This window comes from Marmota flaviventris, chromosome 10, assembly GCF_047511675.1.
Source record: "Marmota flaviventris isolate mMarFla1 chromosome 10, mMarFla1.hap1, whole genome shotgun sequence".
Lineage (NCBI taxonomy): Eukaryota > Metazoa > Chordata > Mammalia > Rodentia > Sciuridae > Marmota > Marmota flaviventris.
In genome coordinates, this window is record NC_092507.1 from 104,874,870 (window position 1) to 104,896,876 (window position 22,007).

At 37.9% G+C, this 22,007-nt stretch overlaps 2 protein-coding genes and 1 non-coding gene across 7 annotated transcripts in view; 1 reads left to right on the forward strand and 2 right to left on the reverse strand.

The window, feature by feature from the left end:
• Magi3 (membrane associated guanylate kinase, WW and PDZ domain containing 3) overlaps positions 1 to 4,321 on the forward strand; it is a 245,468-nt gene extending 241,147 nt beyond the window's left edge. Inside the window, exons 21-22 of one of the 2 annotated variants that reach the window (XM_027940223.2) lie at positions 732 to 822; positions 1,389 to 1,476. In XM_027940223.2, coding sequence (XP_027796024.2) covers positions 732 to 781 — 50 coding nt within the window. In that variant the 3' untranslated portion in view covers positions 782 to 822; positions 1,389 to 1,476. Of the gene's footprint in view, positions 1 to 731; positions 823 to 1,388 lie in introns of both variants that reach the window. The other variant, XM_027940221.2, reaches the window with a different exon arrangement.
• The window catches only part of Phtf1 (putative homeodomain transcription factor 1), a 49,536-nt gene continuing 29,127 nt past the window's right edge, over positions 1,599 to 22,007 (reverse strand). For 2 of the 4 annotated variants that reach the window (XM_071618213.1, XM_071618211.1), the window contains 4 exons: positions 15,375 to 15,530; positions 13,862 to 13,957; positions 12,461 to 12,586; positions 11,169 to 11,699 (listed from right to left, as the gene is read on the reverse strand). In XM_071618213.1, coding sequence (XP_071474314.1) covers positions 11,679 to 11,699; positions 12,461 to 12,586; positions 13,862 to 13,957; positions 15,375 to 15,530 — 399 coding nt within the window. In that variant the 3' untranslated portion in view covers positions 11,169 to 11,678. Of the gene's footprint in view, positions 1,685 to 11,168; positions 11,700 to 12,306; positions 12,377 to 12,460; positions 12,587 to 13,861; positions 13,958 to 15,374; positions 15,531 to 22,007 lie in introns of those variants that run through there. The other 2 variants (XR_011708908.1, XM_071618212.1) reach the window with 2 other exon arrangements.
• Positions 20,600 to 20,706, reverse strand: LOC114096774 (U6 spliceosomal RNA). Its single transcript, XR_003583486.1, has one exon. It is a non-coding gene; the product is annotated as a U6 spliceosomal RNA (small nuclear RNA).

The window sequence follows — 22,007 nt, forward strand, 5'->3', positions numbered from 1 at the left end:
ATCAGAGTTGAACACCAGAACCATTAAAAGCAGAATTATTATAAAACAAGTGACATCAAGCAGGACATTTGTTGGTATAAGATCTATTTTAGATTGATTTCATCAGAAAACAGTGCTTTTGTAGAGAAATGTGCCTGTAAGAAATGAGCATATTAGAAGCCAACAATTTAAATGTCATGAAAAACATTTTAAATGTCTTCAGAAGATCCCAGCCATCTCCCTGCCTCGGCTAATTACATATCACCAACAAATGTTATTGGTTTCCTTATAGTAAGATAACTTTGTCTCTAAATGAGTAAATACCATAAGCCCTTTGGCTTTTCTGGTCACCTGTCTGAAACAAGTTGCTATAGCCCTACCTGGAGACACAGAGTTGGACCTAAGAACCACGTCTATACTCCTGTGCTGATCCTAAACTTCCTCAATTTCCCTGTATATTTTTGAACTGTCACAGGACTTGAGAATCACTAATTATTTTGTGAGTGCATGATCCTAAACGCAGTACCACACCTAGTACTCGTCTCCTCTGGCTCCCCGCCCCGTCACAGAGCTTCTGTAGGATGAGTGTAGACATGACCTCCTCCAGGCCCTTCCAGCTTATGATTCTCTGACTGTATTACCTTCCACCATCTGCCTGTAAATCATACATTCCCAGTGACATCTTTGCTAACTGCGCTGATTTTTTTTTTTTTTTTCCACATAGTCCTAGGCTTTTTCTCTTCCTTCTTCAGGTTTGGCTCCTTCCGGTCTGTGCTCCTACGTGAAACCTGAGCAACATTAAGGCTTTCAGGGCTTTTCTTGGTCTTTCCTTAAAAAGACTTGGTAAATTTGCATGTCTTATAAATCACTTTCTTCTTTTGTTTTCTTTTTAATTAAAAATAGATGCTATTAAATACATCTATTTCTATCTTCTGCCCTTTGCAGTCTCCTTTTGACATTAAATTTGACAGCTTAATTCAAGAAAATTATTGGCAAATGCCCATGAACCTCACTCTCGTTGGGTCTACTTTATATTAGTGATTTTGACATATCATTAAGTGATACCCATTAATAACACCTTAATCAGTAAGCTTTTAGGACCATGTAATTTGGTCCAGTTTTTTTATTCATTTGACTGGGCTTTATAAATAAAGAATTTACATAATAATATACGTATTATGATAATAATAACTGTTGTTTTATATACATAAACAGTCTACCCTCCATGTACAGATGTGTATACACATCTGTCTTTACAGAGAGATACATAAACATAAGCTGGGTAACATACTCATCCTCCGGCTGTCTAAGCAGTCAGTACAACCCAAATGGCTGTCAAAAGTTCAAACTTATTGTTCCCGTATATAATTCTAAAATGTAATAATGTTCCATTCAAATCACTTTTTTAGGTGATTGGGATATTAATAATCCTTCATCTTCCAATGTGATTTATGATGAACAGTCACCATTTCCCCCATCTTTACATTCTGCTTCCATATTTGAAGAGTGTCACGTACCAGTAATTGAAGAATCTCTAACGAGAGTTCAGATATGTGAAAAGGCAGAAGAATTAAAGGACACTATACCTGAAAAGAATAGCACTTTAAATGAAAATCAGCCTGAAATAAAGCATCAGTCTCTTCTCCAGAAAAATGTGAACAAGAGGGATCCAACCAACAGTCCTGGGCACCGGAACAAGAAAAATCTGAAAATAGAAAATGGTGTTACACGAAGAGGTAGATCTGCTAGTCCCAAAAAGCCAGCTAATCGTCAGTTAGAGGAACACATGGAAAAAAATCCAAGTCCTCTAAAAAATGACCCCAGAAGGCAACCCAGAGATCGTTCACTGAGCCCTAGGAAAGGGGAGAATAAAAGTTGTCCGATTAACACCAAGGCAGGTTCTGAACAGAACCAATGCAGAAAAAGCAGAGGACGATCTTCTAGCCCAAAGAAGCAGCAAAAACTTGAAGAAGGCAAAGACCCAGCAAATGCTAGCGCCAAGTTATTAGAGGGTGAGAGTCGAAGAATAGCAGGCCACGCTGGCGACAATACTGAACAGATCCCAGATGGGAAGGAAAAATTGGGTGTCATCAGGAAAGAGCTGAAGCAGAGTCCACTGGAAAAAAATAGAGCAAGGTCTCCAGAGAAAAAAAGCAAGAGAATGGATGAAAAGTCTCTTCCATCCAAAAAGAACGGTAACACTGCAGGTGGGGTAGGGTCTGAAAATGAAAGAGGAAGGCAGGCAACCGCGGGAGAGACGCGCCCCGGTAAAGACAGAATTGGAGAAAATGGCCAAGTATCAGAAAAGAAGCTGAAGCAGGAACCTGAAGATGATCGCAAAGGGAAAGATCTAGAGGCAGCTGACAAATGCAAAGAAGGTGGAAGGGTCAAATCTGAGAGTAGCTCTCTAGTTAAGAAAGCACCCATAACTCCAGGGCCCTGGAAAGTGCCAAGTGCAAAGAAAGTCACAGGCACTACTGGCGTGGCCGAGAAACGGCTGTGACTGTTGGTGAAAAACAAATTGAAAGAGCACTTTACCCCCTTCCCCACCTCAAAAGATTTTTTTTTTTGCCCCCCTTCAGGAAGTCAAATACTTAGATACATTTTAATTTGAGCATCGAGCTACCTAGGCTGCATGAAGGGCCTTTAGGATTGCTAAGAACCAGCCTTCCCTGGCTGCCCTCCCTCACGCTCAGGAAGGAGCTGCATCTAGGCACTCCTCTGACATGATCTGCTCAGGCTGCCTGGCTCGTCTTCATGAGTCTGAACAAATGATATATGTTGATATTAACGTGGTCACAGCTCACACTGTATTTGTGCCAAGTTACCTGCTGTATCATATCTGTTTTATCTTTCTCATTCAGATATTTTCACAGTAATGAAAAAGTTAGGTTTGGCTTGGAAGTCGATGTTTTCAAATAGCATGTTGCATGTTTACAGAGAGAAATATTTGAGTCCTTGAAGAAGAGATTGTTAGCTCATCATTAAAGATGGCAGTTGCCTCTTGTAACAGCTACCAATGATGTCCCAATTTAAAAATGAAACTCCAAAACATCACTACTGTAAAAAAAAAAAAAGTCAGATATTAATGCTTTCTCATGACTTTAATTTGGATGGACAGGTGTTCCAAATAACTGTTAAAGATATCACCTACATAAATTGAATGTTCAAAATGAGGAAGTTCTCTAAGCAAGAGTTCACCTCCTATCCAACCCTGATGTAGTTACAGCATCTCAGGTCACCCTTATCCCTCCCCCTCCCAACAAAAAAGCATGTGGAAATACTGCTTATTGCTTTTCAAAGAAAACTAGCAACTATCTATTTCTGGATATTTGGGTTGTATCTATTACTAAAGTCATTAGTCTTTAATACATAATATATATTTGAAGAGTCAAATATTAGATTGTGCAAAGGATGTAATTATGAAACCAGTTTCATAGTCTATTACCAGATAAAGTACCAGCTCATCTGGCAGATGTGCAAGTTCAGGCATTTCAAAGAACCTGTGTGGCCAGCAAGTCAGGGCATATATGGTAAATAGTATGTGCTGGGTCCTAATTTTAACTTTTAGCTGCATTAACATACTTTAAAACAAAAAAGGGAGACTAAGTATTTGCTTGATTTGTAAAACTTTTCAGAGTTCTTTTTAAAAAGTCTAAAGATGTTTGCTGGAAGTTAGAGATGGGTCTGTTAGACCCAAGTTTTTCAGTCCCCTGAAGCAGCATTCAGTAGCATCTATAAATACAGGCACACTCTCAGAATAAGATGCTCATGGAGTATTTGAACACACTTTTTCTGTCACCCTGAGTTCATCTTGTTGTGAAACACGTTACGTCCAGGCCCTTCCCTCTGCGAGTCTGACTGTGAAACTCTTTAATGTAACAACTGTATCAGCCCCTGTAGATAACACATGCTTCCCAGAGTGAGCCTTTTGAAATCCCCTTTCATCCAGAACTATATTTACCATCTATTGTAACTACTTGAATAGAGCAAAATTAGGAGGCTTGATAAATGCTAAGAATTTAGTACCACAGAAATGATTTATTTTCCCTATAGTCCACAATTAGTGACAAAAAATCCTATTTTTATTGTTAACTGTGACATAAATTTGATGTCATATGTTGTCAGTTTGATGTGGCTCTTCCTAAGTAACTTGTCACTGTACTGATTATATACTGACTTAGCAATGTGGCCTTGGAATGCTGAGCAAAATATGGATGTACTGGTTGTAAATGTTTATATATGTACAGTACCTTTATATATACATGAGGTTCTGATTAGAGAAAGAGATCTGTAAATTGCTCGTTATTTTTTATATAGATATTAAAAAAAACCAAAAACAGTTCATGGCCTGCATTTTTTTGACCGTCAGCTTTGTTTAATGTGGTTTTCTGTTTGTGGAGCTAGTTCCCATCATGGTCTGAATCCTCAAATAGATCTTGTCCCAAGTAACAAACCATTAAAAATTGTACAATCACATACCTGTAATCCCAGCAACTCAAGAGGCTGAGGATCACAAGTTCAAAGCCAGCATCAGCAACTTAGCGAGGCCCTGAGCAACTTAGTCAGATCTTGTCTCAAAATAAAAAAATTTTAAAAAGGGATGGGGATGTGACTCAGTAGTTCAATCCCCCCCCGCAAAAAAAAAACAAGATTCTTATAATGTGACTTTTCCTGTACAGTTAAACTTATTCATACTTTATGTCCATTTTTCAAATTTCATTGTAAAGAATATAGATAGTATAACAAAATTATTTATATAAAGCTATCAGGGAGAAAATACAGCTTGTTTCTTTAGATTCAGTTACTAGATATTTATGAGTCCAGTTTCATCACACTATGGCCATTCACATTAGCCTTGTGGGTCTTACTTAACTTACTTTTAGAATGAACTGTTTTGATTTCATTTAACCCTTAGTATGCAAAATGCCTTAAACCTGCTTCAATACCCTGGTTAACTTAATACTCTTGAGGAGAAAAATTCTACCTGCCATTGCATGAACTCACACTAAAATAAAACCTAATACCCTAGTTCCCAGCCCCCACCCCAGGACCTGTCACAGCAAAATAGTCTTGTCCTACTGGTCACCCAGGCAAAGGAGTCTTGGCATCTCACGGTGACACCAGATGGCTAAGATCCTACAGTCCTATAGCACTGTCTTTTCATATAGTCACATCCATCCTCTGAATCAAGGCAGCTCTGAACAGGTTCAACTCCTATTTCAGGTATCCTGGACTCAGAAAAGCATTTGGCATTTTATTTTTACTCAAAACTATCTTGCTGTTAAAAAAAGTGAATAGCTGGGCTGGGGTTGTGGCTCAGCGGTAGAGCGCTTGCCTAGCACGTGCGAGGCCCTGGGTTCGATCCTCAGCACCACATAAAAATAAATAAATAAAATAAAGGTATTGTGTCCAACTACAGCTAAAAAATAAATATTTTTTTTAAAAAAGCGAATAGCTGAACATCCTGTAATCCCAATGACTTGGGAGGCTGAGGCCAGCCTGAGCAACTTACTTAGACCCTGTTTCAAAGCAAAATTAGGGGCTGGGGATGTAGCTCAGTGGTAGAGCACCCCTGGGTTCATTGCCCAGAACCACCACCAAAAAAGCAAGGAGACTACAGATTAAACTGTATGGCATTCTGCCTACTCACTTCCCACAAATATATGTTTGAAACCTTAGCCCGTAATGTGCTCTTGGACTAAGGAACACTGGCATAAACACAGACTTGTTACAAAATGTGACATTCCAGTTTGATATGAGGAATACATCAAATTTACTTCATACATCTTCAAGGCATGCTCCAATGCCTAAAAGCTATCTCTGCTTTTTAAACAGTAATAGGTATGTTTATTTAGCTCTTCTGATTATACTGGTAAGAGTTTATCAGCAATATAATGACTTATTTAAAGCATTCCATAATTGAACAAAATCTAGAATCTTTAGTTAGCTGAATTAGTTTAAGAATCCCACTGACAGATATGTTTTCAGTGTTGCTATACAAGTAGCATTAAGTATAAAAAGAGAATATGAAGTCTTACAAAGAGTTGGATGGAATTCAACAGAAAACTCAATCTTACTTACACATTGAAAATATGAAAACATAGCCAAGTACTTTAATTTAGCATTAATCTATTTTAACAAAAAATTCTGTGGGTGTCTATTTTATAATATTTACAATAAAACCACACAGAACAACTAACAAATTCACAAACAAGAAGCTTTTTCTGTCCTTAGTAAAGGATGACCATTTGTCAACTTGGATAACATCTGCAGCTTATTGGCTCAGAATATTCTGAGGAGAGGTACAGAATCATTGCACCCTCAAGACATTTAAACTACATCGTTCAACATGGACACCAATAACTGTAAGAAGCAAAAGGTAAAATTACTAGACAATACATATATAATTAGATTAAGCTCCACTTCTTAATATTCCCCAACAACACAGTACCTTTTGGAGCAAGACCAGTCTGGCCTATTATGAGTGTTGATCTAAAAATTTTCAAAAATGCATTTAGTTGATTTTCTTGAAGGATTATTTTTACAGTACAGAGATCTACTTGCTTCTAAATACAGTGAGCCAAAAGTAAAGACAAACCCATACATTTATACTTTGTGAAACATCCTGGCATTTATAATTTTCCACCTAGGCCTGAAAGTCAAGAAAACCATACTCCAATTAGGCAAGTATGTGGTCATTCAACTTCTCAAGTGTTTACGTTATACATGGGCCAGAGTTGTACTTGGGAAGTTTGTAGATCAGACCTCCATGACAACTGTAGGAAGGATAGTTTTCCCCACTATAAAAGCAGATTGAAATATTAAATTGATAGGCATTTTTCTTACACTTTTATGGTCATTTCTATTCCAATTAAATATTTGAATAATTTAACATTATTTTAGCTTTACATCTTGGCTTAATTTCTCAGTAACGTAAATATTACCAAAATCTCATCCCTTTTGGATTCAAAAGCACCAGTTTCTAGAAATTATATAGGGATAAATTAAACACTAAGGATAGGAGAACCATGAATTACAACTCTTCCATTATAACAGAAAAAAAAAGTCACATGAATGGTAACAGACGAGAGGTCTGTTATTCATTCATCCTGTACATGTTTACTGAGCACCGAGGATAGAGGTGCTGAGGTCATGTGTGTTCTGGGAACCTAGGAGTGAACAAGAAAAAATCCCTGCTTTCATGGGGCTTACACTTTAGTGAAAAAGACACACACAAGCAGGCAAAAAGAAATGATAAAGACCATGAAAAGGAAATGGACAGGGTGATACAACTGATAACGGCCCACTGTTGTCAGAATGAGTTGTGAGTTGAGAATTGCAAGTTCACAGCCAGCCTCTGCAACTTTAGCATGGCCCTAAGCAACTTAACAAGATCTGGTTTTAAAATAAAAAAGGGTAGGGATGTGGCTCAGTGTAAAACATCCCTGGGTTCAATCCCCAATACAAAAGAAAAAAACTTTCAAAAGTCTAACAATGAGAAAGAACTTGGTATATTACGTTGTGGTGGTCATGAGCTAGGTAGGCTCTTGGGAAGTGAAAGAGGATGGAGACCCAGATCTACAAGCATGACACTTGAGGTAGATAAACAAAACCTTCAGCATATGCGCATAACAGATGAACTAGAACAAAACCATAATCAATTGAAATGTCAACAGATTCAAAGATTTACATAATATGCCTGCATCTGACTTGCAGCTAGACTACTTAACCAAAAAGAACACTGTGAACCCCAAATATCAAATGAGTGTCAAGGGATTTAATTTTCAAAGAAGCTTTCCTGAGAACCTGTACATTTCTTGCCAGGAAAATCATACATATAAACAGAGAGCTCAATCCTGGGCACAGCACTGAGAGGTGAGGGCCATAATCCAGCCTTTGGGGTAAATTTACCTTTGATGTTCTTAAATAAGTTTGCATGTGCCTCGCTCTGACACATCCAGGAATTCTTTTCAACAGTGTTTAAGTTAAGCAGGCCAAGTGGAGGTGCCACTGCCCCCTTGAAAGAACCTCATCTGACCCCTGTCCTTTGACATAGGTAAAGAGAAGTGAGGCTGTAAATGAAGGAGCATCAAGTTGGTTGAGAAGCAGGCCTAATAGAGAAGGGCCTTGGAGGCAACCACACAGAAGCCAAGAAAAGTTTAAATAGGAACGATGGAAATATATTTCCATGTTTTAAGCTCACTCATGCTGGGGAGAACTGACTGTAGCAGGTAATAATGGCAGCAGACCAGGTGAGTGTGAAGGAGGTTTAACCTAGTTGAGGTGGGAATGCCAAGTGACTCCACTTGGATCAGATAAGGAGCCTTTGACTTGAGCAACTGGGTAAACTTTGTATCACTTAAAGTGGAGAAAACATTTGCTCTCCTCCTTAAAACAACTGAAACAAATGTTAAGAAGTGAATATTGGACAACAGGCAGCACAGGGTAATGGAATTAAGGTGCACCCCGTGATTGCTCCAGATAACTGCCTAGTGGCAGCTGCTCAGCTGCGGCTGGGAAAGGGAGGACCCAAACGGAAGCTCGTAGGCTTGCCAGAGCTGAGAAAACAGAACTGAGAATGTGGGCCAGGGTGGCTGAGGAGGAGCACCAGAAAGCAGCAGCTTCAGCTGGAGGAGAGCGCTCCAGGGACATGCAGAGAGTTCCTTTCAGGTCCTAGCTGAGGATGGACCAGCCTGAGCACCTGGGGAAGTACCCAGAGACAGAGACAGAATTGCCACAAAGGAGAGCAAGCAGGAAAGTGGCTGAAGCTCACACAATACATGTTCTCACGGCCAAAGTGGAAAAGACCTCATAGTGAACAGTATGAGGTACAATATTCAGAAGGATACTGCCTCAGTGGAGAAAGGTAGCCCTAAAGACCGTGTGGCCCACCTAACAAAGCTTATAAAAGCAAGCCTTGAAATGATGAAGCTGTTTCCAATAACTGCTTGTGAAAATATAAAACAATATGAAAACTATGAACCCAAAGATTCAGTAAGTCCAACAAACCTAAACAAAAATCATGAAGAAAACTATACCAGATACACATTACAATTAAATTGTACAAATTCAATAGTAAAAAAATAAAAATCTGGGGTTGGGGATGTGGCTCAAGTGGTGACGTGCTTACCTGGCATACGTGGGGGCGCTGGGTTCAATCCTCAGCACCACATAAACTAAAGACGTTGTATCCACCGAAAACTGAAAAATAAATATTAAAAAATTCTCTCTCTCTCTCTCTCTCTCTCTCTCTCTAAAAAAATAAAATAAAAATCTGAACAGCAGTTTTTTAAAAAATGAACAAAAATAAAAGTGATTTTTAAAAAACACAAAATTACAGAATGAAGGAAACTTCTCAGAAATGACAAAATCCAGGAAGCAAGGAATCAACCCCATTTTTAAATCTAGAATTTTATACTCAGCAAAAATATTAAAAAAAAAAAATTAGATGTATGGACCTTTATTTTATTTGTTTGTTTATATGTGTTGCTGAGAATCGAACCCAGTGCCTCACACATGCCAGGTAAGCACTCTACCACTGAACCACAGCCTCAGACCCCCAAAATATACTTTCAATGTAAAGATTCAAACTATCTCTCAACAGAGTGACCCTATATACTTTGGTTATTTTCAAAATGACAGTAAACCATTCATAGATTCTAAATGATGAGACCAATGTTTCAGAAGATGTAGAATCTTTTGAGAAGAATGGATTGGGCTTGGGGAAGAGGGGAACCATGAATAGGTAAGAATAGAACCAGCAGAAAATTGTTCAAAAAAAACAAAACAAAGAATATCAACATACACGAGGGTAGTGGCAGTGGGAAGGGAGAAAAGTGAACTGACCAGAAAAATATCCAAAAGATAATTATGCAGACTTGGTGAGTGAATGTGAGGTTTGGGCAAGAAATCAAGAATGATTCTCAAGTTTCTGACATGATCAACTATTAATTACATACAATTCACCCACCTGAAAAATAACTGAAACCAGTCACATACCACCAAAATCATAGCTAAAGGAACCCACAAGAGGAAACTACTATAATTCACTATGCAAAAGTTGCAGATTAAAATAGCAAATTTTTTGGTAGGGGAAAAAGATGAAAGCTTCAGCTTTATTCATCTGAAATCTGTACTGAGCTCAGTCTTGAATTTGAGACAATTACTATTTTTCCCCAGGGAAAATAGTAAAGCCAGAGTTTCTATGAACTGTCTGTTGAAGTACCTCTACAGAACAGTTCCTTCTACAGATAAATCACTATAGAGCTTTACCATGAAAAAAATTACAACTCCCATGAGCATTCAAAATGGCTGCAAATTGTTGGTGATCCACTTCTAGTTCATCAACCTTGCTTCATGTTTCTATTGTCGAAGTGAGATTTTAGAAGAACTTTAGTAATAACAAATAAAGTGCTAAATTCTTTACATCATGCTAAGAACCTTACAGGATAATCTCATTTAACCGTAACAACCCTATTAGGTAGTTATTATATTTAACAGGTGAGGAAATGGAAATACAAAGAGGTTAATTTGCCCCAGATTATGACGCTAATAATCATCAGGGCCAAGGATTTGAACCCAGAAAGAGGATTTAAACCCAGAAAGATCTGACCGCAATCCCTGAACTGTTGAGAAATTTATCTTGAAGCCTCACACAGATCTCCCTGCATACAGAATCTGTGTAACTGATACACTGATGGTAAATTAGTACATGCTTTACATGTAATAATCAAGTTTCACAAAACCTCATCATTAAAATGTTCAGGCTTTCAATCTGCTTCAAAAGAGTCTTCAAAGCAGGTAACTTAATGAACAAGAATGCTGAAGTTTTCATTAACATGTGTATATGCACCTGTATGTAATAGGGGGCACTGATAAGAGAATCTTCAGCATCAAAGGCATGGCTTGTTGATTACAGACACCCAAAACCTGAAATTGTACTGACGGCTGGACATGTTAAGCTGCACAAGATTAGCACAGAAACCAGGTTGGATGGACATGGATGAATGCACTAACTTACATTTCTCATACTGAAGTTTACCAACAGCTTTTCACCAACAGCTACAGTTATTAGGATTAATTCAGAATCATAAGCTAATTAAAAATTTCTCCACAATTGAGTAGAAGCTGTCAGTTCAAATGTTATTTTTTTCTTTCAACCACAAAAGAAAGCCTAGAAATCAAAATTCTCCAGTAAAGTTCTTTTATTTGGATTCAACCTAAAATAGTTTGTTTGTTCTCTGTGATAGAGAAATCTCCAATTCTATAGACTGTAATAGAAAAGTACTGAATTTGCATATTTCCAGTAAAAGATATTTGCTTCATGCTTTGGGCATCTACATAGTTACCCAAAAGACTCTATCCAGTAAATTTAACTATCACAGTACTGAAGTGCCCAGAATGAATTGCCTAACTTAGGAAATTGCCCTTGTGTTACCATAACACACACAGTCTTTAGTTGGCTGACTATTCCTATTGTTTGAAAACCATGAGAGTGCAGGTGCTCAGCACGCACACACAGGCAGAAAGGACTTGTTCCTCCGGGAACACCCTTTGTTAGATTGGGCAGAGCTGAGAGCACCTGTGCTTGTGGCCACGCAGGTGGGTGTTGAACTGGCTTCTGCAGTCATCTGTTTCCTTGATGGGTGAGTACTGATGCCTGCCAAGAGAGAATCCTGGCACGTGCGTGACTCAGCTTATGACTTAATTTTCCACAGCTGAAAAAAGAAAAGCACCAACAAAGGTAGTTTTTTTAAGACAGATGGGATGTAGAGGTTTACTCACTGACTAGGAACCAAGAATCTTAAAAATATCAACTCTGGCAACAGCAACCATAGAACATCATAGTGAAAAACTATTAAAAATTCCAGGATTAAAAATGGAACACTACAGCCAGGCACAGTGGTGCACACATGTAATCCCAGCAGCTCAGGAGGCTGAGGCAGGAGGAACACAAGTTCAAAGCCAACCTCAGCAACTTATTGAGGCCCTAAGCAGCTCAGTGAGACTCTGTCTCTAAATAAAATATAAATAAAACAGGGCTGGGGATGTGGCTCAGTGGTCAACTGCCCCTGAATTCAATCCCCAGTATCAAAAGGAAAAAAAAAAATAATGACACACCGTAGTTCATGTGCTGTTGGTTCTCATTCATTCTACCTCTGTATATCTCCCTCAATCAGAAGCCCATTACCTAGCCCATGCTATTAAAGTAACATTAAACTTGAGGTTTGGATCAGACAATAGTTGTCTATTGAACTCGTGTAAAATGAGGAAACCTAAGCTGAGAAGCCTGCGGGCCGCCGAGCAGAGTGCCTGTTGCTTTACCTCAAGAGCTCTCCTGGTGCTGCGAGCACAGGAAGAACACACAGCGCTGCTAAGACACAGCCAGAACGCTCTAATAAAAAAAGTAAAATAAAACTCAGACAGCTCCCCAAAGGAAAAAAAGACTAAGGTGCTGCAGAGCAGAGGCCACACTTACTCTTATGTTAAACCCTAGAAGGTCACTTATAACTCCTGAGACAGCAGAAAGGATGACGACTCTTGTGATATTGTAGATTAAGGGATTCATTGTCAGTCCATAGAGTCTGAATGGCGTGTCCAGCTCCTAAAAAAAAATGCAAGAATCTGAAATAAGACAGTTTTTCAAAGGCCATCAGTGATTTCTTGCTGGTTTCTGAGTCTCAGGTGAGGGAGACTGCTTCAGGACATCTCTTCTTAGTATTTAAAAGCTACCCTCAAGAAATCCAGACTCTACTCTTACCTACTTTTCTACAAGCTAAGCTTTTTAAGGTAGACTGGAGCAATGTGTCATTCATGGGAGGAAAAAAAGTAATTTAAAAAATATGATAGACATCAGTAGTCATCAGAACCTGGGTAATAACACTGGAAACTTTTTCTTATACAGTTATTAATCCCAAACAATCAAGTTGTCATTTTGAATCTAGCCTGTACCTATTTGTTGTTAGGGTCTTTTCTAAGAAGTATTGATTTAATTCATTAATCAAAAACAAGCTTAATTCACTTTATTTTTCTTATATAAAACACTATGTGGTGGCCACAACTGGAGCCCGGGTCCTCTGTGCAGACTCTGGTGTGGGCCTGGAGGCCTTGGTGGAGAATTCCTGATAGACAGGTAAACATGCATCTTCCCAGAGGTCAGGACTGGGACAGCTGAGGATCTTCCATACAGCATCAAGGGTGGCCCTGTGAAGTGTGCCATGGTGACAGTGCAGCCTCTGACCCTGCAGCCCCTGCAGGGATGGATACCAGTCGTTGGCAGCAGCTTTTGGGGCATCGAGGCCCAGACAATGCTAGCACCTCTGGGAGCAGGGATGAGGCCGCTGACAGAGGCACAGCAGCCAGTGCCCTTGCAAGGGCAGCGGGAGGCTTGCTATCTTGTTCCTCCAGCAGCCTCGCCCCACAGGGATGACAGAGAACTTGACCTTGTTGATAACCCATCTGATGGTGCTGGCAACCTCCCTGGAGCACCAACACCCAGCCAACATGGCTAATTTAGTCCCTGATGGTAATAAACCTGGTCTGCAGGCCAGCGTGGGTCTGCTTTTACACAGGCAAAACTTCATCTGTCAGAGATGTCCCCAGAAAAAAGTCAATGACCTCTGATTCTTTGCAGACAGGGAAGAGAGGCAGATCAGAGCTCCTCTGTGAACATGTGCTGCTTATTTTCCACCATGTGGCTCAATGTAGTGATGGCGAGCCACTCTTTTTCCTTCAGTCCTGCCTCCAGAAGCTCTGGCCCTGACCTCCACCTTGACCCTTGACACCTTGGCTCCAGGGCCACCTCACCATTGCTGTTTCTCAGAGAATAAGCTGACTTAATTTAAATTGTAGTCAAATCATCTCATAAGATAGTACTTACTTTTAACAACTTGGTGGACAGCTTTAATACGTTGTTTACTAGAGTGAGCTGTTCTTTCTTATTTGGCTTTTTTTCCATTTTAAGATATAAATTAATCTAAGGGAAGGAATAGAGAATATGATAAATTTCACAGAAAGGATACGTATATATTATACTGCATAAAATCTGGCAGATTTTGAGGGCCATGTTTTCAAGTAAAATGAATTTTACTTGAAAAATTGCAACTATTTCTACAGAAAACATATGTCATGTACCCTAGCCCTCATCCCTAATCAGTGGCCTTTTGGCAAAGAAAAACTACTTAATAAAGAAAATACCAGTAATGATGAAGCAATTTAAATATCAAAACAATGAAAATATTTAAATTAATTATAATTATCATGAAGACTCCTTGAATTCAAAAACTATTTTATTAATCTCAGTACCCCCTAAATAATTTAATATCCTCAGTAAACATTGTAGAAAGAAAGAAAATAGCTGCTTTTAACTTGCTAATTCTTTTTTTTTTTTTCCTTAGAGAAAGAAATCTCCACTATGATTCTAAGGCAACAAACAAAAAAACTAATGATTCCAAATGTTTTTACCTAACAAGTTTATAAATAAGCTTGAAATTAAAATCCAAGTTAAGAAGAAATCACCTTATACTACTCTGTATTTACAAGAAACATTTCTCAATCTTATTATATATATCACATACTGAAAAATACACATTTTCCAAACACTGAAAATGATGTATTCTATAGCTGATAAAGAAATTCAAAAGATTTAACAGGTTCAATGATAAGTAATCTACAGATCCAAGCCGGGCGTGGTGGCACATTCCTGTAATCCCAGCAGCTCAGAAGGCTGAGGCAGGAGGATCACAAGTTCAAAGCCAGCCTCAGCAAAAGCGAGGCATTAAGCAACTCAATGAGACTCTGTCTCTAAATAAAATAGGGGATGTGGCTTAGTAGTCGAGTGCCCCTTAGTTCAATTCCGGGTACCCAAAAAGATAAACAAATAAAATCCAACACTAGATATAGAGTATGAGATTAAGAGCAAGCTCCAAGCCATGCCCCTTAGCACAGGTCTATAATCCCAGCTCTAGAGAGGCTAAGGCAAAAGAATCTCAAGTTCAAGGCCAGCCTCAGCAGCTTAGTGAGACCCTCTCAAAATACAAAGGGCTAGAGATGTAGCTCAGTGGTAAATAGCCCTTGGTTTTCAATTCCTACTCTGGGTGGGGGGCGGGGGGGGGGGGAAGCATGCTCCATTACTACCAGTAAAATACCTTTATAGTAAACAAAGTATTTTCAATCCCTTAGATTATAATTCTCACAATCCTGGGGGTGTGAAGGGAATATGTTATATTATATCCATTATATAAAGATTATACAATTACAGAGCAGCAAAGTGACTTGTGAGATCATACAGCTAGAAAGTCAGATAGTGATCCAACCCTGAATCTGCAGCATAAATTTTGCAGTGCATTATGCCATCTCTAACCACTGAGCAAAACTGAAAAGACCATCAATACCTGTTCAGTAAGTAATATGGAAACATTGCTGTATTTCTTATTGGTTTCAGACCCCAGTGAGGCCAGGCGCAGTAAAAAAAGTAATAAAGCTGTTTCCCAAATCAAAAACTCCCAGTTATAAGCATCGTTTAGGAAAGTTTTATGTCCTTGGAGAACCTATAAAAAGACCCAAGAAAAATTCAGTTTTTAATTTGTCTTAAAATCATATAATTACTCCTTTTTTAATTTTAAAACATTTTAAAGAGTTCAATATTTTAATACTTAGAATTCATTATTTCGATCCTCATAAAGTATTTTCTATTCAACTAACCATATATATTTCTTTAAAGTTTCCTAGATACTTTTCCTTTTCATGAAAGACAGCAAGGGTCTAACAGTAACAAAGGAGAAAAACATAATACAGTAGGTAAAACAAGACAGATGCATTTGCAGCTACCTTAACCACCACTGCCCACTCACAAGTATTTGGTAACCATTGTTCAAAGTATTAAATCTGCATCATGTCTAATGAGCTCCCCAAAATGTGTGATCCATCACACTGGTATTACTAGGAAATCCTAAGAATCAGTTCTGCATTCCAAATAATAGCAGCAGAATCTGTAATTTATTGGGTGCCTATAATGTGTCGGGTTGTTTGTTTTTCTTTTGTTTTTATGGTTCTGGGGATGAAACCCAGGCCTTGCTCATGCTGGGCAAGCACTCTGTCACTGAGCTGCATCCCAAGCCCTTATACATCAAGTTTTCTGATGAAATTTTTATTGTTTTTAAAATTTCTTTTAAAAGTAATTTACCCAAGTAAGTCCAAGGCAAAATAATTTATTGAAAAGTATACAGAGAACTCAGAGAAATCAAATGCAAGCTTTTGAAAGAGAGGAAGTCACCCAGCAGCTGCCCTCTCCATCTTTCCCCGCTTAGAACCAGTCAAGCTCCCATCTACACCTCTTGACCAATTCCATGGCCTTACAAGACTCGTATTTTCTGCTTTCCCATTAACTCTGGCTTAAGCCAACTTTGGCAACTTTGTTTGTCTGGCACCTTACCCACTGACCCCTTCTGACCTTTATTCTCCAAAATCCATCACTGATATCTCAGGTTCTTAGCTCTAATTTCCAAAACAAAGAATACATTTAGCTCAGTCTGGGTCAGGCTCATCCATGACAACTGGTTGTAACTAGAAGGAGGACAGTAACAACTAGTAGCAAAATATGCCTACCTGTTCAGAAAGGATACACTATTTGTTGCACAACAATAGATAATTAATACACAAATCATTAACAAGCTGCTACAAAATCAAACATGAAGAAAAATTATTAAAATAAGCCAGAGAAAAAGAACATTTATTTATTTATTTATTTTAATTTTTTATTGTTGGTTGTTCAAAACATTACATAGTTCTTGATATATCATATTTCACACTTTGATTCAAGTGGGTTATGAGCTCCCATTTTTACCCCATATACAGATTGCAGAATCACATCAGTTACACATCCATTGATTTACATATTGCCATACTAGTGTCTGTTGTGTTCTGCTGCCTTTCCTATCCTCTACTATCCCCCCTCCCCTCCCCTCCCCTCCCCTCTTCTCTCTCTGCCCCCTCTCCTGACATTCATTTGTCCCCTTTGTATTATTTTTCCCTTTCCCCTCACTTCCTCTTGTATGTACTTTTGTATAACTCTGAGGGTCTCCTTCCATTTCCATGCAATTTCCCTTCTCTCTCCCTTTCCCTCCCACCTCTCATCCCTGTTTAATGTTAATCTTCTTCTCATGCTCTTCGACCCTACTCTGTTCTTAGTTACTCTCCTTATATCAAAGAAGACATCTGGCATTTGTTTTTTAGGGATTGGCTAGCTTCACTTAGCATAATCTGCTCTAATGCCATCCATTTCCCTGTAAATTCTATGATTTTGTCATTTTTTAATGCAGAGTAATACTCCATTGTGTATAAATGCCACATTTTTTTTTATCCATTCATCTATTGAAGGGCATCTAGGTTGGTTCCACAGTCTTGCTATTGTGAATTGTGCTGCTATGAACATCAATGTAGCAGTGTCCCTGTAGCATGCTCTTTTTAGGTCTTTAGGGAATAGACCGAGAAGGGGAATAGCTGGGTCAAATGGTGGCTCCATTCCCAGCTTTCCAAGAAATCTCCATACTGCTTTCCAAATTGGCTGCACCAATTTGCAGTCCCACCAGCAATGTACAAGTGTACCCTTTTCCCCACATCCTCGCCAGCACTTGTTGTTGTTTGACTTCATAATGGCTGCCAATCTAACTGGAGTGAGATGGTATCTTAGGGTGGTTTTGATTTGCATTTCTCTGACTGCTAGAGATGGTGAGCATTTTTTCATGTACTTGTTGATTGATTGTATGTCCTCCTCTGAGAAGTGTCTGTTCAGGTCCTTGGCCCATTTGTTGATTGGGTTGTTTGTTCTCTTATTGTCTAATTTTTTGAGTTCTTTGTATACTCTGGATATTAGGGCTCTATCTGAAGTGTGAGGAGTAAAGATTTGTTCCCAGGATGTAGGCTCTCTATTTATCTCTCTTATTGTTTCTTTTGCTGAGAAAAAACTTTTTAGTTTGAGTAAGTCCCATTTGTTGATTCTAGTTATTAACTTTTGTGCTATGGGTATCCTATTGAGGAATTTGGAGCCCGACCCCACAGTATGTAGATCGGAGCCAACTTTTTCTTACTATCAGACGGCGTGTCTCTGATTTGATATCAAGCTCCTTGATCCATTTTGAATTAACTTTTGTGCATGGCGAGAGAAAGGGATTCAGTTTCATTTTGTTGCATATGGATTTCCAGTTTTCCCAGCACCATTTGTTGAAGATGCTATCCTTCCTCCATTGCATGCTTTTAGCCCCTTTATCAAATATAAGATAGTTGTAGTTTTGTGGATTGGTTTCTGTGTCCTCTATTCTGTACCATTGGTCCACCCGCCTGTTTTGGTACCAGTACCATGCTGTTTTTGTTACTATTGCTCTGTAGTATAGTTTGAAGTCTGGTATCGCTATACCGCCTGATTCACACTTCCTGCTTAGCATTGTTTTTGCTATTCTGGGTCTTTTATTTTTCCATATGAATTTCATGATTGCTTTCTCTATTTCTACAAGAAATGCCGTTGGGATTTTTATTGGCATTGCATTAAACCTATAGAGAACTTTTGGTAATATCGTCATTTTGATGATGTTGGTTCTGCCTATCCATGAACAGGGTATATTTTTCCATCTTCTAAGATCTTCTATTTCTCTCTTTAGGGTTCTGTAGTTTTCATTGTATAAGTCTTTCACCTCTTTTGTTAGGTTGATTCCCAAGTATTTTTTTTTTTTTTTTGAAGATATTGTGAATGGAGTGGTTGTCCTCATTTCCATTTCAGAGGATTTGTCGCTGATATACAGGAATGCCTTTGATTTATGCGTGTTGATTTTATATCCTGCCACTTTGCTGAATTCATTTATTAGCTCTAATAGTTTCTCTGTAGACCCTTTTGGGTCTGCTAGGTATAGAATCATGTCATCTGCAAATAGTGATAATTTAAGTTCTTCTTTTCCTATTTTTATGCCTTTAATTTCTTTCGTCTGTCTAATTGCTCTGGCCAGTGTTTCGAGAACTATGTTGAACAGAAGTGGTGAGAGAGGGCATCCCTGTCTTGTTCCAGATTTTAGAGGGAATGCCTTCAATTTTTCTCCATTCAGAATGATGCTAGCCTGAGGCTTAGCATAGATTGCTTTTACAATATTGAGGTATGTTCCTGTTATCCCTAGTTTTTCTAGAGTTTTGAACATAAAGGGATGCTGTACTTTGTCGAATGCTTTTTCCGCATCTATCGAGATGATCATATGGTTCTTATTTTTAAGTCTATTGATGTGGTGAATAACATTTATTGATTTCCATATATTGAACCAGCCTTGCATCCCAGGGATGAATCCTACTTGATCATGGTGCACAATTTTTTTGATATGTTTTTGTATCCGATTCGCCAGAATTTTATTGAGGATTTTTGCATCTAGGTTCATTAAAGATATTGGTCTGTAGTTTTCTTTCTTTGAAGTGTCTTTGTCTGGTTTAGGTATCAGGGTGATGTTGGCCTCGTAGAATGAATTTGGAAGTTCTCCCTCTTTTTCTATTTCCTGAAGTAGCTTGAAAAGTATTGGTATTAGTTCCTCTTTAAAGGTTTTGTAAAACTCTGCTGTATACCCATCCGGTCCTGGCCTTTTCTTAGTTGGTAGTCTTTTGATGGTTTCTTCTATTTCCTCAATTGATATTGGTCTGTTTAGGTTGTCTATATCCTCCTGACTCAATCTGGGCAGATCATATGACTTAAGAAATTTATCTATGCCTTCACTATCTTCTAATGTATTGGAGTATAAGGATTCAAAATAATTTTTCATTATCTTCTGTATTTCTGAAGTGTCTGTTGTGATATTGCCTTTTTCATCCCGTATGTTAGTAATTTGAGTTCTCTCTCTTCTTCTCTTTGCTAGCATGGCTAAGGGTCTGTCGATTTTGTTTATTTTTTCAAAGAACGAACTTTTAGTTTTGTCAATTTTTTCAATTGTTTCTTTTGTTTTGATTTCATTAATTTCAGCTCTGATTTTCATTATTTCTTGCCTTCTACTTCTTTTGCTGTTGTTTTGCTCTTCTTTTTCTAGGATTTTGAGATAAAGTATGAGATCATTTATTTGTTGGTTTTTTCTTTTTTTAAGGAATGAACTCCACGCAATGAATTTTCCTCTTAGAACTGCTTTCAATGTGTCCCATAGATTCCGATATGTTGTGTCTGTGTTTTCATTTATCTCTAAGAATTTTTTAATTTCCTCCTTGATGTCTTCTATAACCCATTGATCATTCAGTAACCTATTGTTCATTCTCCAAGTGATGTATGCTTTTTCCTTCCTTCTTTTATCGTTGATTTTCAGTTTCATTCCATTATGATCAGATAAGATGCATGGTATTATCTCTACTCCTTTATATTGTCTAAGAGTTGCCCTGTGACATAATATGTGATCTATTTTTGAGAAGGATCCATGTGCTGCTGAGAAAAAAGTGTAACTGCTTGATGTTGGGTAGTATATTCTATATATGTCAATTAAGTCTAGGTTATTAATTGTGTTATTGAGTTCTATAGTTTCCTTATTCAACTTTTGTTTGGAAGATCTGTCCATTGGTGAGAGAGGTGTGTTGAAGTCTCCCATGATTATTGTATGGTGGTCTATTAGACAAAAATATGGAACGCTTCACGAATTTGCGTGTCATCCTTGCGCAGGGGCCATGCTAATCTTCTCTGTATCGTTCCAATTTTAGTATATGTGCTGCCGAAGTGAGCACAAGAACATTTATTTTTAAAGACCAGCAATAAGGCTAACAACTTTCAGCACACATATAATCCCAGCAGCTCAGAAAACTGAAGCAGGAAGATTGCAAGTTCAAGGCCAGCCTCAGCAACTTCAAGCAATCTCAAGAACCTGTCTCATAATGGGCTGGGAATGTAGCTCAGTAGCTCAGGGGTAAGGTGCCCCTGGATTCAATCCCCAGTACAAAAAAAAAAAAAAACTAACTAAAATTAGAAATTAGAAGATAGGGAATCCTAAAAACACAGGAAGAAACTAATTGGCAACCTATAATCCTTTCCCAGTAAATAATATCCTTCAAAAATGAAAGTGATAAAAGATATTTCAAATAAGCAAAGACAGAGAGCTCATCACCAGCAGACTGGTACTAAAATAAATTGCAAAGAAGTTATTCAGAGAGGAAGAAAATAATCCTAGAGAAACACAGAAATATAAGAAGTAATGAAAATAATAAATATGTGAGTATATAAATTGACTACATGAAAAAAAAGTAATCACATTTTTGGGGTTCAATATATATATAAAATTAAAATAATGGACAATAATACAAAAGATGAAGGAGTAAATGATATAAAGTATTCCAAGGTTTAGCACTATCAAGGAAGCTATAATTAATCATTTTATTGGACTCATTTTATTAGACTTCAATAAATTAATCTCTCATATTACTAAACATTAATACATTAATGGAGAGAATTAAATGGAATATTAAGGAATATTTGATTAGTAAAAAGATGACAAGAGGGGAGAAAAAGGAAAATTAACAGGTGGATCAGACAGATACCAAATAGTATCTGTAGTCACAGTAATCATGTGAAGTTTTAGTGGGCCACATACATCCAAACACTGTGAGGCTGGATTAAGACAAAAGCAACCAGAAAAGAAAATGCTAATCACAGAGACACACATCTAGAATGTGAGACTCCCAAAATGAACATAGATAGGTAAAAATATAAAACAACCAAAACACAGCTGATGTAGTTAATACCAAATCAAGCAGAAACATTAGAAATGGAGACATTCTGTAGGGTCACAGAAGGAAAAAAAAAAAAAAAAAAAAGAAAATGCCTAACACTTTTCCAGATTAAAGAGGCTGCAGAGACATGACAACTAAATGCAATATGTGCCTCTGAATTGGAATCTGGATTCAGGAAAAATCAATAGTAAAAACAACATCTATAAATAGGACATAAACATCAATCCACAAATAAGATGGCTAATAATTCTAAATCTGGACATACCCATTACAGCCTCAAAGTACATAAAGCAAATATGGAC